The sequence below is a fragment of the Maylandia zebra genome, linkage group LG8, assembly GCF_041146795.1.
Source record: "Maylandia zebra isolate NMK-2024a linkage group LG8, Mzebra_GT3a, whole genome shotgun sequence".
NCBI lineage: Eukaryota > Metazoa > Chordata > Actinopteri > Cichliformes > Cichlidae > Maylandia > Maylandia zebra.
In genome coordinates this window covers 17,244,589-17,261,204 of record NC_135174.1, presented here as the reverse complement: position 1 = coordinate 17,261,204, position 16,616 = coordinate 17,244,589, and the positions used below count along the sequence as shown (strand labels likewise).

The following is a 16,616-nucleotide window of genomic DNA, read 5'->3' as shown; positions in this document are numbered from 1 at the left end:
TTTTTGTTGTTGTTGTTGTTCATTTTATGTCCAGCTAGTTGAGGGATGCAAAAGTGTAACAGTCACTCAGGCATGAGTAAAGTGGGTTTGTGTGATTTTCAGATTTTGATGGTAGTTGTCACAGTGCTCTCCCACAATATAATGACAATATAACAAAATGTGGGTGTGGCATACGCAGTGGCCTATTGACCTGCAGACAGGCAGCTGTTTCCAAAAACTGTGGACAAACCTGACATCAAAATTACAGTGCGCTGCTGCGTCGCCAGTGCCACACCCCCTACTGCACCTCTCCTCCTACTGGATCTCGCAGCAAATGACTGAAATAACAGGGACAGGGGAAAAAAAGCTGAAAAATATTGCTTTTCAGTGTGTCTAAACAAACAAAGAAGCATGTGAATCAGATTTTATACAGCAACTCAAACAACCTTTCCAAGTCACAGTTTATGTGTCAAAGAAGTTCCTATGCTCATATTTCCACTCTTCAAATTGTATAGTGGGACTGTGTTTGTTTTTCATATCAACAGAATCATCAGTCGAGAGAGTGCAGGGGCTAATCACATCTTCCTTTGAGTAAGCCTAAGTCCCCAACCACATCTAAGTCAATTTTTACACAGGCTTCTCTAATCCTTCCCCCTTTTGATGTTTCCTGCTGTTTGTTAAAAATCAATAAAATAAACAGGAGGAAAAATGCTCTTCTCCTTCTTTATCTTAGCTATGTTGAGCAGACCAAAGCCACCAAAAGTAACTAGTAGCCATCCTACTGATCTCAAGAGTCACAAAAAGTGAAATGTGTATCAGTGGGCGCTAAGACCAGCCCCCCTGCTATGCTCATGTATGCCCTCAGCAGCTCCATATGCCAAGAGAGATGCCAAGGGAGTGGACAGACAAGCTCAGTGACTGCCAATCTGCAGATGCAGGAGCTGTCTGCTCATGCATATTAAACCCACACCACCTGCTCGTCGTACATCACACCCTGCGTTCTTAGTCCCAGGAATTTTAATCAACTGCACTGACAGGAAGCCACTCTCTGGTCTGTGTAGGTGAATCATTTAATTCCTCTTCTCTTACTCGTATTCCAGCGGCGATGAGGATGCATGTTGATGTTAGATATTTTTAACTTCACAGAGTTCCCTTGAGGAGCTTGATTGGCAAGGAACGAGTGCAGTATGGTGATGAGGCCAAGGAGAATTTTTAAATGGTGTCTGGTTGTTTTTCTTATCATATTCTCATGCTTTGCATACAGCCCCTCCTTTCATGTTGCCCTCTCAGGTGTGAATAATTGCTTGCATCTTGTTGGATTAACCATAAAGAGAGAGGGAGGCAAAGAGAGGGGAAGAACACAGTATTTTGACTTATTTTCAAAGCCATATGCTTCTTGGCCACACAGAGAGAGCGCAGTGAATACTGATTGAAGAGAAATATATATGTATATGTATGTGTGTGTATGTATATATATATATATATATATATATATATATATATATATACATACACACACATACATATATATATATATATATATATATATACATACATATGTGTGTGTGTGTATATGTATATGTGTATTTTTGCAGAGCATTATCCTAAAAATGTGTAGTGATCATAATGCTGATAACATTTCTTCAGTTCATAAAAATCTGCATTTTCTTGCTTCAGTCATCACGTCAGTGAAGATGTTACAGTAAGCCGATGAAGACACAATTAGGTACTTGTCCGACTGCACCTCTTAGTCTGTGCCAGTTTCTGCTGGCACAGCATAATCCTCTAGAACCCCCAGGATTAAATTTTTATGGTATCTTTTTAAATATAGTCTTTAAAAAAAAAAGGCAGATGGAGATAGACATTGCCAAGACAGGACGTAGTGTGGTAACAGTTAGCTGCACATTAAGACACAAGCCAAATATTCTGCTTTTAATAAATGCTTTTCTTAGCATTGCTAATGAATTGTCGTGGAAAAACAAAAGGACTTCTCATGGAAATAAATTAAAAAACCTATTGATGGGCATGTAATGTGCAAAATTACACACATGGCGACTGCAGATATTAATTTAAATGTCTTAATTTGTAACTTTTGACTAACACTGGTAATTGCCAAATTAAACCTGTGCTATTCAGAGTTCAGCGTTGTTTTTTCTTAACTTTTAATTATGAATAGGCCACACCAGGTAATACCTAAGCTCATTTTTAAACATGAATATATATCTAATGTTCTTTCAAGACTGCGTTCGTGGCTTCTCGCACATTTGTTTGTTTTCCATTGCTTTCACAGCCTAATTCATGATGTTCTATGTGTAAAAAAAATGAATATTAATTACTTAATCCTTCCTCAAGCATTACCACAATTATGTATCTTGACTCCAGAAAGCTTTGATTTCTGGGTCACTTTTTGTGGTCCTTTCCTGGAATCCAAGTTTAATCTTAATGTTATTGCTGTGGCAAAAGCCCTAAGGAGTTCGCCCTCATTAAATATGTATTTGAAATATTCAGATCTGTTTCCCCAGCTGCTGTTTTTCCTCTGTAAATAATGGAAATAATGACACGTTAATGATTAGTACATCATCCACAACGCAAGGTAGAGGCACATATCCATTTCTCTGTGTGTTCATGGACCTACTGGACATACTGCTATTACAGTTCATCTCCATCTCTTTTCTGTCTCAAAATAAAGAAATATGGCTAAAAACATTAGAATAAAGTACCAGCTACAGTATAGCAAATTGCATGTTTGCTTCATTCCATGAGATCATAAGCAGTAAGATCATTTTGTCCCTCCTGGTGGTATATTATGTTAATTACACCCCAAATTACAATCAATGAATCAGGATAAATTATCTGTCTCCTTCCATATTACTGCATATGGGTTGTGAAGACAAATTAGCTCAGGAGGAATTGCATCTAATAATATTGTTATGTGTTTGAGTATTCTTATAAACATCATTACTAATTCCAGTCTTAAATGGGGAGTCGGTTACATCTGGCAGATTACGTTCAGAAACAATAAGAACTGCAGGTTTAAAGAAGTGAAATCATGTATTCACATCCTCTGGTTTGTATTGAGGCTTCATAACCACCACTGAGTGAGAGAACTGTGCAACTGAGGTGGCAAATTATCTTTTAAGCCAATCAAGGCCTTGGGCGACGTAGCCAGGGTTTCTGAAACTGATAAAAGCCTGTTAATTTCAGATAGATTCCGAGACACCCTTCTACTTTTCCTTGGATTTTGTCACACATACTTTTATGAGATTGCATACTTTACATGCCGGTCCTGGCTGCGCTAATGTTTGCACATCCTCGTCTGCTGGAGATGTTGCTTATGTCTGACAGTGCAGACATGTTCAACTCCAGCAGAGCTACAGTACACATCAGACAACAAGCTAGGGTCGAGCACGGTATAGGCAATTTGGACTTTCGGGTTCGATCTCCTGGATGCAAAATACTTGCACTTTGCTGCGTGTGGTGTGGAGTGAATTTTTAACGTCGCTTTATGACTTGTTTGGAGCTGGTTTGGGAGAAAGATGGCTTTGAAACTGCAGGGGCTGAGTTGTTGTGTGTGTTTTGTGTGGTCATCCGTGGTTTAATCAAGCTTCCTGTGACACAGGGTCAGAAGATAATGTAGATTATTAAAGCTTTTCATTAGGGGCTGAATTGCTCCCTTGAGGTTTAATGCATGTGTGATGTTTTCTGGAGTCTACTTTATTAACCTGCTGCTTTGGGCCTGGCACACTTTCAAAAGCCTTTTTAGTTCTTCAAGAAGTGATGCTACTACATGTAGATAATGACTAGACTAAAAAATGTCTCAGTGGCCAGAAAATAAAGGAATATTTGATGTATGTAAGTGGATTTTTCTATTACATTATGAACCAAATACTGCACACTGTTTATAGTGGTTCACAGCTTTGGGACTTTAAGGTCAGTTCACATTGGACTAGAATGAAGGGCGGCCTGAGTACCTGTGACAAATGGTCCACCAAGTGCCTGTCACTGGGCTGTCATGGTAACCAAGGCCCTGTGCTCTTCAACCCTGCTTACACATAGTGACTGCCACCTTTAACCAACTGTCCCGGGGGTCAACGACTGTTTGTTTTCTGTCATGTTGGGAACAGAAGGTCTCCTAAGGCTTGTAATCTTATGATCATGCATGACATAGTTCAGTATGTATGTGCATTTGCCTGTGTACGAGTGTGACCTCTGCTGTCTCTCTGACCTGTAGCTGAGTATGTGTTCATCAGGGCTTTTTTATGACAAAAATAAATGGCTAAAGTTTGTACTTTTCATCATCCTGCTGTATTCACTGTCCATGCATATATTAGGCTTATGTAACAAACAGTATATAGCATATTTTGTATCATATGTTGCAGATGGAATAAATTACTTTGGGGAGAGTTAATAAATCCAAGAAGAAAAAAACAACTCTGTGTCTCACAGTGCTTGAAAACAAAACTGACTTACTCTGTTTTGCATAATGGGTCTCATTTCACAAGGGCGACTGTCAGTGTCCACAGCCTCCTCCACAGTAAGCAAGCAAGGCCCAGGGCAGCCTTGCTCATCTCGGACACTGGCACGGGCCATCACAAGAGCGAATGATGGCTCAGGTCCAGCAGCTTTATCCGCAGATTCTCTTTCTCAAGCTTCTGGTAGCAGGCAAAAACCCTACACTACTTATTAATCAATAACAACTGACAGGAATGTTTAATTTCTCTACCAAAGCTATGTTTATTCAAATCAATATTTTTCACCTGCTTATTCAAGCTCAGACGTGCATACAGCACATCATCATTGGAATCTAAATAAAACAAAACAATTGAAAATCATTTTTGATTAACTGCCTTGATCCACCCACCACAAAAAACTCTCACAAAGAAGGAAATCTCCCTTCATATTGCCCTCCATATTACATACATTTGCAAAAGCTTTGAAGCGTTGTTTAATGTAGTTGGTTTATCTATTTTTCATACTTATTGTGTTACTTGAATCTTGAGATAAGCATAAGCTACTGGGCTTTTAATGTATCCCATGAGGAAAAGCAGTGCAATCAGTATTTATTCTCCCTTGAATTAATCCAGAAATTATTATTATATATATATTTTTTTTTGCTTCAAAGTTTAAAGTGCTGCTTCCGAGGGAAAAAATCCAAGCACCAAACCATTATGATAGATGGCATTGTCAGAGCCATTGTGCTGTCCATACACACTGCACTCTACTGTATACAGTCTTGAATATGGTTCTGTCCAAAAGGCAGCAGTGCATGATGGGTAGGCAATCAGCAGGCCCCCTTAAGACTTTCCCTTTACGTTGTAAGGCCCTCTTTGATGTGTGCTGCAGTAAACACAGCTGGTTCTCTCCCAACCACAGTCTCCTGAGGGATGAGACTCAGCACAAGAACACTAATGAGCGCATTAGAAGGAAGCCATAGAAGGAAAATGCTACAGTTGTAAATAGAATTGTCTCTTGTGTTGTATATAACAAAGATGCTGTCTATACTATGAGACGTGCTGGTGTTTATGCATTCCACTGCACTGTGTGTAAAGTCTTGCAAATGTCTACAGAGTATATACTAAATATGGAGACCAGAACAGTGCAATTCCTTTTTTAAAGTTGATGATGCCACAATGTGAATTTGAAGCTAAGCTGCAAAAATCGAAATATATAACCACAGCTTTCAGCTGCACTATAATTAACAGTTGAGGGGATTCAAGCATTGGAACTAAAAAATGAACATGGCACTGTGAAACTGAAGTGACATATGCCACCGACAATAACAGCAGCAAACCATTACAAATGAATCATTCTCCAGTTATTCCATTTAAGATAATTATAGGGCATTGAAAAGTGATGCTGAACAATTCTACCTGCCTGAAAAAAACGGTGTTAGAGCTCATTCTTCACGGGCAGGTCAAATTTTCATATGTCAAGGTGAGTGCACTGGTTAAGAATGATGCTTATGTTATGGAACATTATTTTATGCTTACTATGAAAGAGTAAAGGCAAACATTGTAGATGTTAGTTACCCCCAGAAAGCTTTTTTATAGTCATGAGAAGTTAAGCACGCAATCTAATTCAATAGCTACTAGAATCACCTTTTTCTGCATTTTTTGTTTTCTGCATGACTTTATCAGCTTGTATATCCTTGTAGAGGAGTTTTGAACCATTCTTCAACAATATTCCTTCAGGTTCCACCGCAGCATCTATTCGAGGTCTGGACTGGACTGGGTCATTGCAACACCTAGATTTTTTTTTGGCCATTCTGCTGCATCATTGACCTGCTGCATGACCTAATTTGCTTTAGCTCTTGGACAGATGCCCTCATGCTTCACTGTAGCATACTTTGGTATAAAGAGTCCATGGTCAACTCTATGACTAGAAGATGTCCAGGTCTTGTGCCTGCAAAACCAGCCCCAGTCATCATCTCTACACTTCTGTGCTTGACAGTTAGTCTGAGGTGTTTGTGCTGATATGCTGTGATGGGTTTGTGATGGCCAGACATCTCCACTTTGATTCTTGTCTTTCCAAATGATATTATTCCAGAAGTCTCGTGGTTTGTTTTGATAAAACGTTGGACACCTTAGCTATGCTGCCATAATCTTTTTAGAAAGAAGAGGCTTTCTCCTGACAAGCCATACTTCTTCAGTACATTTCTAATTATACTGTAATGAACCATTTAATATGCTAACTGAGGCAGTTTTTGCAGTTGCTCTGACTTTTAGGGTAAAATTGCTGGGAAGACTGTTGCATTGTGTTGACACGTACCTGAATGCTCCAGACCAGCAAACTGCCAAAATCTTTGCTTTTATAGAGGTAGTCACACTCGCTGATGATCCAAAAAATGAAGTGCATTAGATTGGCAGTGCCTGGCTGCTACTTACCCTCTTAATTGCTATGGAAGCAGTAAGGGTGTACTTAGCTTTGCACAGGACTGCAGAAACCCCTGAGACCCCCCTTTTCACGCCAATGTGGATGCTACAACGTGTAGCATATAATCTGAAGGCTGACTTTGCCCGAGTTTATAACACCAACTTTCCGTTTTATTACATCTAAAGTCATGATGTGTCTGAATTGCACAGTTTAAATGTTAGCTCCAGAGACTTTGCTTTTGTTATGGAAGTGGAGTTGCTTTACATTTATTTTAGACCAGCATATCTTTACATTCCCGGCATGTTTTCTAATGTGAAGAACGATTATGTGCAAATTCTTGAACTTACTGAAGTTATACACTTCAACTTAATTGTATTGAGGGAGAGAAAAAGCACTAGCCTTGGTATTCTTCCCAGATAACTCTGATCTTTCAAGCATCATTTGAATCTGTGATCCCCAGCCAGTAGATTCCTTGAAAGTTACCAAGGGATTGAGCAATCTGGATTGCCTTTGTGCAACGGGGAGAGTGAGAGACGTGAAAATGATTTCAAAGAGTCCAGGATGAATCATGCTCCCACTGCAGCTGCCATTTATTAGCACATTTTCCACCATGGTTTTTACAGCTACCTAGCATACATAGGTTCATAGAGTTTGCTAGAGGCTTGCTTTGCAGGGGGGTTATTTTGTAAAATGCTTCATTAAAAGTGTTGATAAATGAACGTCATACTAACTTGTGTGGTTGTCATAATTAGTCATGACATTAAATCTTAATAAAAACTAAAAGCGAGGGACACCTCATTTATCAGCTGTTACCTCTATAATGAAGATGAAGATTAATTTGAAAAAAGTGTGATACGCTCCCACTACTGGTTTGATATGAAAAATGTCCTTAACTCATTAAAGTACTTGTACCAGCCAACGAATTTACACAGACTTTTTCAGGGTTAATTCTTTGAATGTCAAGGAATGGCAATGCAGTAAACATAATATCCAAAAACTCAAACACAGATTATCACTTTCTTGTTTTGATAACAAGAAACCCTCTAATCCCTTTATTAACTTGCTCTTGTTTCCAGCTTGACATGTGCTCATTCAAAAGTCCCTGAGTTGTGCTTGCTATGCTGCAGATTCTTTTTAAACCAATTCTTGCCTGTCAAGGATGATGAAATGGAAACCCATAAGAAATTGACAGCGTGTACCGCTCAAGGACGAACATATCTGAAGATGACTTGTTTCCTGATTTGGACAAGGGGGCTAAGAGAGTAGATGTAATCCTTAAAGACTTTAACAAAAAAAACCTATGTGTTTGTTTGTTTGTTTTTTGTTAGGTAGTTGTAGATTGACGGGTGAGACATTTTTCATTGTATTTTAAAGAAACGGACAACGTGTTGAAATGCTTGCATTCACTGCCACATCTTATAGGTTTGGATGAATCACTGCAGCCCACACAAAATTTTGAAAATCAGCTATTATGGAAATCTTTTTGCCATAATATGTTTAATTTTAGGAGCTTATGTCAGCCTCTCCCCTTCTGGGTGTGAAACTGACACATTGTCTGTCTGAAAAATTGAAATAGTATACAGAAGGTGCTTTTGGACTGTGCTGTTGAGAGCTTTTTCTCTTGGAGAATAAATAATATATATATGTGTATGTGTCAATTCCTACTTTTCAGCTCCATTACCAACATGGGATTTAAGAATTCAATTCAATTCAATTCAAATTTATTTATATAGCGCCAAATCACAACAGTAGCCACCTCAAGGTGCTGGTAGACCCTACAATAATACATACAGAGAAAACCCAACGATCAAATGAGCCCCTATGAGCCGCACTTTGGCGACAGAAAGAGATTAATAACAAGTATGATTCAATGCAGAGAGGTCTACTAACACCAAGTGAGTGAAAAAGGTGACTAAAAAGGAAAAACATCATGGGAATCCCCCTGCAGCCTATGCCCATGGCAGCATAAAGGGAGGATTCAGGGTCACCTGGTCCAGCCCTAACTATATGCTTTAGCAAAAAGGAAAGTTTTAAGACTAATCTTAAAAGTAGAGATAGTGTCTGTCTCCCGAATCCAAACTGGAAGCTGGAAGCAGTGCTATGCTTGAGCCACTTCTCATGCAGGAAATGATAAACTAATGATATATCAGGAAAAGCTTGCTGTAGAGACTGCTTCGCATAAAATACAATGGCAACTTTGAAGAATAAAGTTTTTGATTTTTTTCCAGCACAGATTGGATTCCTTGTGTTGCAGGTACTTGGAGGTGTTTGGTATCTGGATGACCTTGGCTTTCTATTGTAAATATATCAACGGTTAGCCTTACAGCACAAAATCAATTTCCTCTTTAGCTGGAACCCTCTGCCTCACATGCTTAGAGCTGAACCACTGACCTGGCATAGTGGGTGTTGTCTTTGAATATCAATTGTGGTACTTCTCACGTGTAGTCACTGTCTGCTGCTTTCTGAATAAAATATCCAGGAGGCTTTAAAAGCCGTGACAATTATTGTGAGGGATGTGCATACCACAGGGGGACGTTGTGTTCTATTTTCTATTAATAAAGTTACATCTTTGAATAGATAACCTTTTAATGATTCACTCTGGGAGTTTGTGGAATTAATAATACACCATATAATCCCTGTGTCTTTTAAAGCCTAGAGAGTGAAAGAGTCAACTTTGGTTTGAGGCCTACTTTTGTAGAGTAAAAAAATGTTTTACTTTTCTACTGTGTTTGTGTCTACCTTATAAGATACCAGTGGTATTTTTTACTACTAAAGAGTTTACATTTAAACCGCCACAATAAGTAGTTTAAATAATGTCTTCCAAAGTTTTTACTCTGACATAGAAGAGTCTCGGGTAGCCTCAGGAGCAACACATATCTCCTTGTGTTCTCTCTGATCTCTCATCAGCTCTTGGGCCTTACATCAAGAGCCCCAGATTTATCAATCAATAGCCATAAACAAAACATCGATTGAACTGGACACTGGGGCACAACAAACAGATTATCAAGTTTTTAGCCCTCCGTGTGCGCATGGTGACTAGAGGCACAGCTGTAAAAATGCCACTTGCCAGCCAAAGCGTGCTGCACAGCGTACAGAGGATCAGGCATGAAAGATGTGGGAGCTTCATACAAAAGGAATTACAATTACCAGAACATGGTGTTAAAAAGGTGTGTCTGTGCACCACATAAATGGATGAAAGCAGAATCAGATGAGTAATCCAGTTGTATTGGCAAGGTATTGGGGTATAATACTAGTCAATCCAATTGCCAGTGCTCTGTGTCATTGTGCACACACATGTGTGCTTGGGTAATTCTGATAGTGTTTGGACAAATTTTGCACGTGGTTGCACGTAATAGTTGTGGTGCTGACATGTCTGACAGCTGTGCATATTTCACAGGGTGGAGAACCCTGCATTGCGGTGCTCGTACACAGCAGCCATGCTCTTTATGTGAGAGCAGCTCAGGGTCAGACTAGAAGAAGAAAATCAAAGTTGCATCACCAAGCCCATCACTCTGTGTTGTGTCTCTGGGTAGCGCAGCGCTAACGTATTCACATCTCTCTGCCTTACCTCGTTAATATATTCCCGAGTTTTTCAGCTATGTTTACTAAAGCAGCAGAACGGGAATTTCACTTAGAAGTTGTGGTTAAACGGCTTCATTTGCAACAAAAAAGCAGGCATAATACATGGTATTTAATAATGATGCGAGCACATACACCAAAAACAGTGCAAGTGTTAATTCAGTCATCATTACTTTCCTCTCTTTGTCTCTTCAAGCTGAAAACACCAATTTTAATCAGTCCTTAATAAAACACAATCATTCCCTGGGCTATCTTGCTTTTAGCCCACTGAGATTCGCAAGGGAGCGAGGAATGAAATCTTCTCTTCCAATCTAACAAGAGTGGTTGTTTCATTACAAATAAGTAAATTGCTGCTGAATGACATTTGCCGCTTCACATGAAAGAAGTTTAGAAAAATGTTCCTGTTGATTTAAGTTGCTAAAGAATGAGAGGATTTTTTAAAAAATATATAAAACTGTTCAATTTGAACTAAATTGGTTTCCTCTTGTCTTTCTTCAGCGCTCGCCCCAACACATCCCAGCCTTCGTTCGGAGGTCTTCAAGCCATGTGTGGAAGACAAGGACCTAGCCTTTTGTCTGAATGAGGGAGAGTGTTCGATCATTGAAACCGTGGCTGGGGTTCACAGACACTGCAGGTGAGTTTGAAGGCTGCACCGTGTTTCTGTCTCGGCACTGAAACGCTCTTTGTCCCCCCCCAATCCATCAACAATTCATTCACTAGTCTCAACTCGTTTTCACTCAGTCCAGCTAAATTAGTTCTGGAAGTGATGAAACCCATGAAACGGGAAGATCAATGTGCAAATGCACAATAAATTAAGATCTGTTATCACCTGAACCACTAGAAGAGGGATCGGATATACTTTAGCTGAACAGATGCTAATTCTCTGAAAAAAAGTTGCAGATTCAACCACGGAGCAGTGAACGTGACGAAACCTCTGTCTTCACTTTGCTCTGACAAAAGTAGTAATGATGATAGCAATCTTATAAAATGCCTTTCTCCTTCCGTATTAAGCTTGGAAAAAATTTTTTTGTCTGACATGGCCCCTCAGTCTGCACCACATTTTAATGGTAAGTGTTAAGAAGCAGCTCTTGTTATATCCTTCTTTGATCTCACTTGAAAGAAATTGATTTTTTCCTTGATTTTTCTTTTTTGCCTTTCGTTTGTGACATGATCATCTTTGCTGTATTCCTTTTGTTTTACTCTGCCTGACACTCACTCTGTGACTGCACAAGAGAATAAATAAAGGTAGCAAGCAAGTACACCCTTGACACATCAAATCAAATCAAATCAAATCAAATCATTTTTTATTGTCACATCACATGTGCAGGCACACTGGCACAGCACATGCGAGTGAAATTCTTGTGTGCGAGCCCCACAAGCAACAGAGATGTGCAAACACAACAACACAAACGAGCAAAATACAAGAATGGCCAACCTGAAACTAATAAATATATGTACAATATATAATAGTGTATGCATTTCTGGATGTGTATACTAAATATTTTCCTACGTGTGTGTGTGTGTGTGTGTGTGTGTGTGTGTGTGTGTGTGTGTGTGTGTGTGTGTGTGTATACACATTTTTACAAATTAAATAGTAAAAAAATAAAATAAAATAATAATAATAATAATAATAATAAAATATATAAAATATACAGAGTTGAATATGTGCAAAACAAGTGGCATTTATATACAGTGTGGAGTGCATCATGTAACCAGACAGGAATAAGTAAACTGGTGTCAATTAACTCAATTAAACTTATTGAGGAAATCAATGCAGCCCCAGGGTATTTTTAATGCCTTTGACATTAAAAATTATTCACCTGCATCAGAAAGCATCTACTGTGTGTCTCTCTCATGCAGTTTAATTAATTTGCTTCACATTTGTAATAGATAAAAAGTATCACTTGTTTATACAGTACTGTGCAGAAGTCTTGAGCCACCTCTTTGTTTCTATTTCCACAGGTGAAGCAGGTTATTGATCTATCTGCACACACACACACACACACAAAACAGAGTTTCTACAGTTCTAACAAACTTGAATGACCACCTTTCTTCTCCAACAAAGCTCTCTTCGGCAAGCTTTCTTGTAATTTCTTTAAGTAGGCTTCAGGAACTATTCTTCTTGAAGGACATTCCACTCCTCTTGTAAGAAGAAGCCGTCGGCAGTGAAAGCTTTCCATTGCATAGTGGATCAAAATCTGGCGGTGCTTTTCTGCATTCATAACTCCAATTTGAAAAAATGCTCAAAACTATTGACTAAAATGCAACTCCAGATGGCTGCACCGCCCTCACTCCTGACATCCTCCATACTTGTTGGACACAGTTTGGATTTAGCAGTCTGTAAGACCTGCTGTGTCTGATTTTTCAGTCCAGTTCTTTTGTAATGTGCCATACCTGTGACTTTCTTTTAGGGCTGCCATTTCTTTTGTCCCGAAGTTCCCTAAATCTTTTAAAGGACTCACTCCAAATAGTGTTGAGATATGCCACGTTTTTAGCTAACAGCTGTCTGGGAGTCACCTTATTGAAGCAAAAAAAATTATGCCTGCCAAAGTGTGTTATCTTTGCCATTTTGAAATTGGGACAAATTATGTGTTTTTGTGGCAGGCTCCTAGTAACAAAGTGCCAAAAGTTACAATTTAAAATGGCTTCTTTGTTGTCTGTTATATATAAAACGCTGGTTCATCCTTGGAGTTAGGTACCTTTTCTCTGCCTGAATGATTAACAGTTTAGTTTAAGTGATTTAACAAATGAACAAAAAAAACCTGAAAATGGTCAAAGAACAAACTCTGAAAGATCTTTAGAAAGCCTGGAGAATTATTGCTCTAGTCCACTTTAAACTATTACAAGAAAGTCTGGCTCCCTGGAAGCTAAATTTAAAGAATTGACTGGTGTTCTCAAAACAGAACATACAATGTTTTACGAGGGGAAAAAAAACATAAACTGGCTATAAAAAGTCAATGTGGGTGGTTAATCAAGTCTGATTTAAATATCAGTTCTGGCTTTAAATGACCCATTACTGGATATTGGTTACTGAGCATAATTCATTTTTTTGCAACGATGCCGCCCTTTGTTCTGTGATTTAAATATCTGCAAAGTCCAAACTTACTTGTTCAGTTCAGCTGTGCCAAAGGAGAGCCTCTGGCAATCAATATCTACCTAGAGGGAAAAAAGTTGTGACAAGGCTTCCATAGGACCCAGAGAAATCTTGTTAAGGCACAGGTGAACCTGCAGAAGCCCTCCATCACTCTCCCCACAGCTTCTGTGTGGATATCCTGTCACATTCTGCTTCTCGCTGCGCCTCAACACCCATCTGACCTGCAAATCTGGTGAAGGCTGTCTTGAGCTGGAACAGGCAGCTGTCGATCCCCGTTTCATAGTCAGAACCGCCTTCAGTGAGGGCCTAACATTTATTTGGATTTTTGGAATGTACATGTCACGAAATTTCACTGAGTACTGAGGTAGAGAGTCAAGGTGCTGCTTTAGTTAAAAGGTTTTCCGTAAATGAGAAAAAAAAGTGATTCTTGATAACATTTTGTTAAGACGTTAAACAGCTACAGAATTTGACGAATTTGCAAATTTCTGTATCAGGTTTTAGCCAAATATTCAATATTCAATGTATTGTAAAATATAACATATGAAATATGAAATAAAACAAGCATAATGTTCATAGGAAATGACTAGAAAGTGTTTAAATGTAAAATTATTCTTATTTCAGAATATACTGGCAGTTTAGTTGATAGTGTAATTATAAGTTGTGTTAACTTAAAAAAAAAGTATACAGCTGATGCTGGGAATTATTAAATGATGCAAGCTCAATGCAGTGTGTGTTTCATGTCATATTATTGTGGCAGCTACAATAATTTCGAGCATGTCACCTGTGTGACAGCATCAAGACACCCTGAAGACTTGTTGCAACTACACTCTGGGCTATAATTAGCGACAGCTGAATGATGAATATAGGACTCAGGAATGACTGGAGGGCCTGACCTAGAGACACAGCGGAGTGCCTGTTGTGTGAAAGAATGATTACAGGTTTGTGAGTACTTTTATTGAAAGGTTGTTGTTTTTTTCCAGAGAGAAGTCCAAGCAGTAAGTCAGAAAAAAATATGATCATTTCACTCAAAAAATAAATAAATAAATAAATAAATAAATAAATAAATAAATCACTGCCAAGTGGATTGTGTTTTAATGATATTGCTACTGGGAGGGGCGTCCAAGTGGGCTTCTGATCTAAGACAGAAATTACATCAAAGCTTGCAGGAAGTCATGTGGAATAAATGAAAACTCCCATTCTTCGTTAAAGCTGCATAAGGTGATTTCTGAGCTCTTGGGGGGGTCACAACAAGTTCAAAGCAGCGCGGTGACATAAAGACAAAATTTGCAAGTTGAAGTTGAAATCAGATGTTTTAAAATGCATTTTAAGAAACGTGAATATAATTTTTTAACTTATAATGATACAGAAAGTTACATGAAATACAGCAAATGTGTGTTTAAATATTCACAGCAGGAACATCCCATTGTTTGTGACAACAAATGTTAATCCAAAATTTACAAATACTTTCTTTCCTGTTTAATGCACAGATTCCTCAACCGTGTGGCTGCATTTATGGCTTGTTAAGTTATTTGTTTACGTTTGATCTTCTACTCAGTCATTTCATGCTGAAGTTGTAGTGTACAATAAGCTTGTGTGAGCTTGTTTGCTGAAAATGGTGGCCCGCAGTTTTATTTTTTGAGGATTAAACCATAACAACCAGCTGAAAGCTAAAAAAAACCCCACAAACAAACAAAGACACATAAAGACGCTGCTATTCCATCATCTTCGTCTTATAGTCTATACATAGTTATCTTCTTGCCTTCTTCCTGTCACAGATATTGTTCACGAAAGTAAATTCGCACATTGCAGAAAACAAGAAAAATAGATAAATAAATATACGAGGCTGGCGTTTCACAGTCAGGTTTAAGGTGCTGGAGATGCTGCTGCTGATCGATCAGCCCTTCAAGGAAAGTCAGATCAGTGTCCTGATCTGAGAACTGTGACCTCTCCCACTAAAATACAGAAAAAGGAAAGGTTTAAAGATCGCTGCCTTGTTTGATGTCATGCTTTCTTCCAGACCTCCAGGGCCTCAGAGCCGGTTGGATATTTTCCAACATGTGACAGCTAAAGATGTCAGAATCGTCTCTAAACATTTGAATTATTGTAGGGAAACACCGTTTTGAACTTAGGAATCAATTTAATTTGTTATGAAACATTTCCTCTGCTCTCCTCCTCCTAGCCCCTTCTCCCACCACTCTGCCGGATGTTCATGTTTGCCAATGCTAATAAGGCTCCCAAAATAAACATGCAAATGCGAGTTTAAGACCTACTTTCACATCAGTGCCGTGCCTTTTGTACAATAAATGTACAAGAATTCAAAAGTCTTGTGAGGCTCAACACATGACAGCCTAGTCACATTCAGGATTATCACAAAAGAGATAACAAAAAAACCCTTACAAAAGGTTTTCTTCTTTTATTTGTAGAAGATGGCAAAAGAATTTCTCACAGATCAAACCAGGACATGTTTGGCATTTACTGTGACATGCCTAATATGTTGTAGACCCACTACTGGAAAAGCTGTGACGGCCAGGACAGAGCGCAGGACCTCTGGGTACGGTGTCTGGCACTGGGTTCTTGGCAGCTGATGCTTTGGATCATGTGGACTGTAGGTTGGGACCTCCATGAATGTGGCTGCAGGGCATCTCTTGAATGCTTAATTATGTTGAGATTTGGCAATTTTGAAAGCTGGATCAAATCTTTGAACTCTTTATTGCTTTGAACTCATTTTTCCCAGGTCAGTTTTTGGGGCGTGGCTGGCGCATTGTCCTGCTAATGGCAGTGGCATTATGATGGGGATGTGGAGGTGGAAAACTGACATCCACATGAGTTCCAGGGCACAGAATTTCCGTGCAGAACAATTCATTGAGTATGATCAATGTTACTCACTTCAGCTGTCAGCGATTTTAATGTTGCTGATAGATCAGCGGCCCGTTTTTCCTAAGGGGACCAAAAATTTTACTTGGTTTAGTGGCGCAGGCAAATGACCAAAATACTGAAGTGGGTATCTTTTCTTCTGGATGGGATGAAGCTTTAAAACATTTATCTCAAACTCCAACCATGGTAAATGGTATGTGCTATGCTGCAGTCACAT

At 38.9% G+C, this 16,616-nt stretch overlaps 1 protein-coding gene across 1 annotated transcript in view; it reads left to right on the top strand.

Annotated features, from left to right (window-relative positions):
• The window catches only part of nrg3b (neuregulin 3b), a 205,207-nt gene that overhangs the window by 93,294 nt on the left and 95,297 nt on the right, over positions 1 to 16,616 (top strand). Inside the window, exon 2 of the mRNA XM_076887505.1 lies at positions 10,930 to 11,065. Coding sequence (XP_076743620.1) covers positions 10,930 to 11,065 — 136 coding nt within the window. The remainder of the gene's footprint in view (positions 1 to 10,929; positions 11,066 to 16,616) is intronic.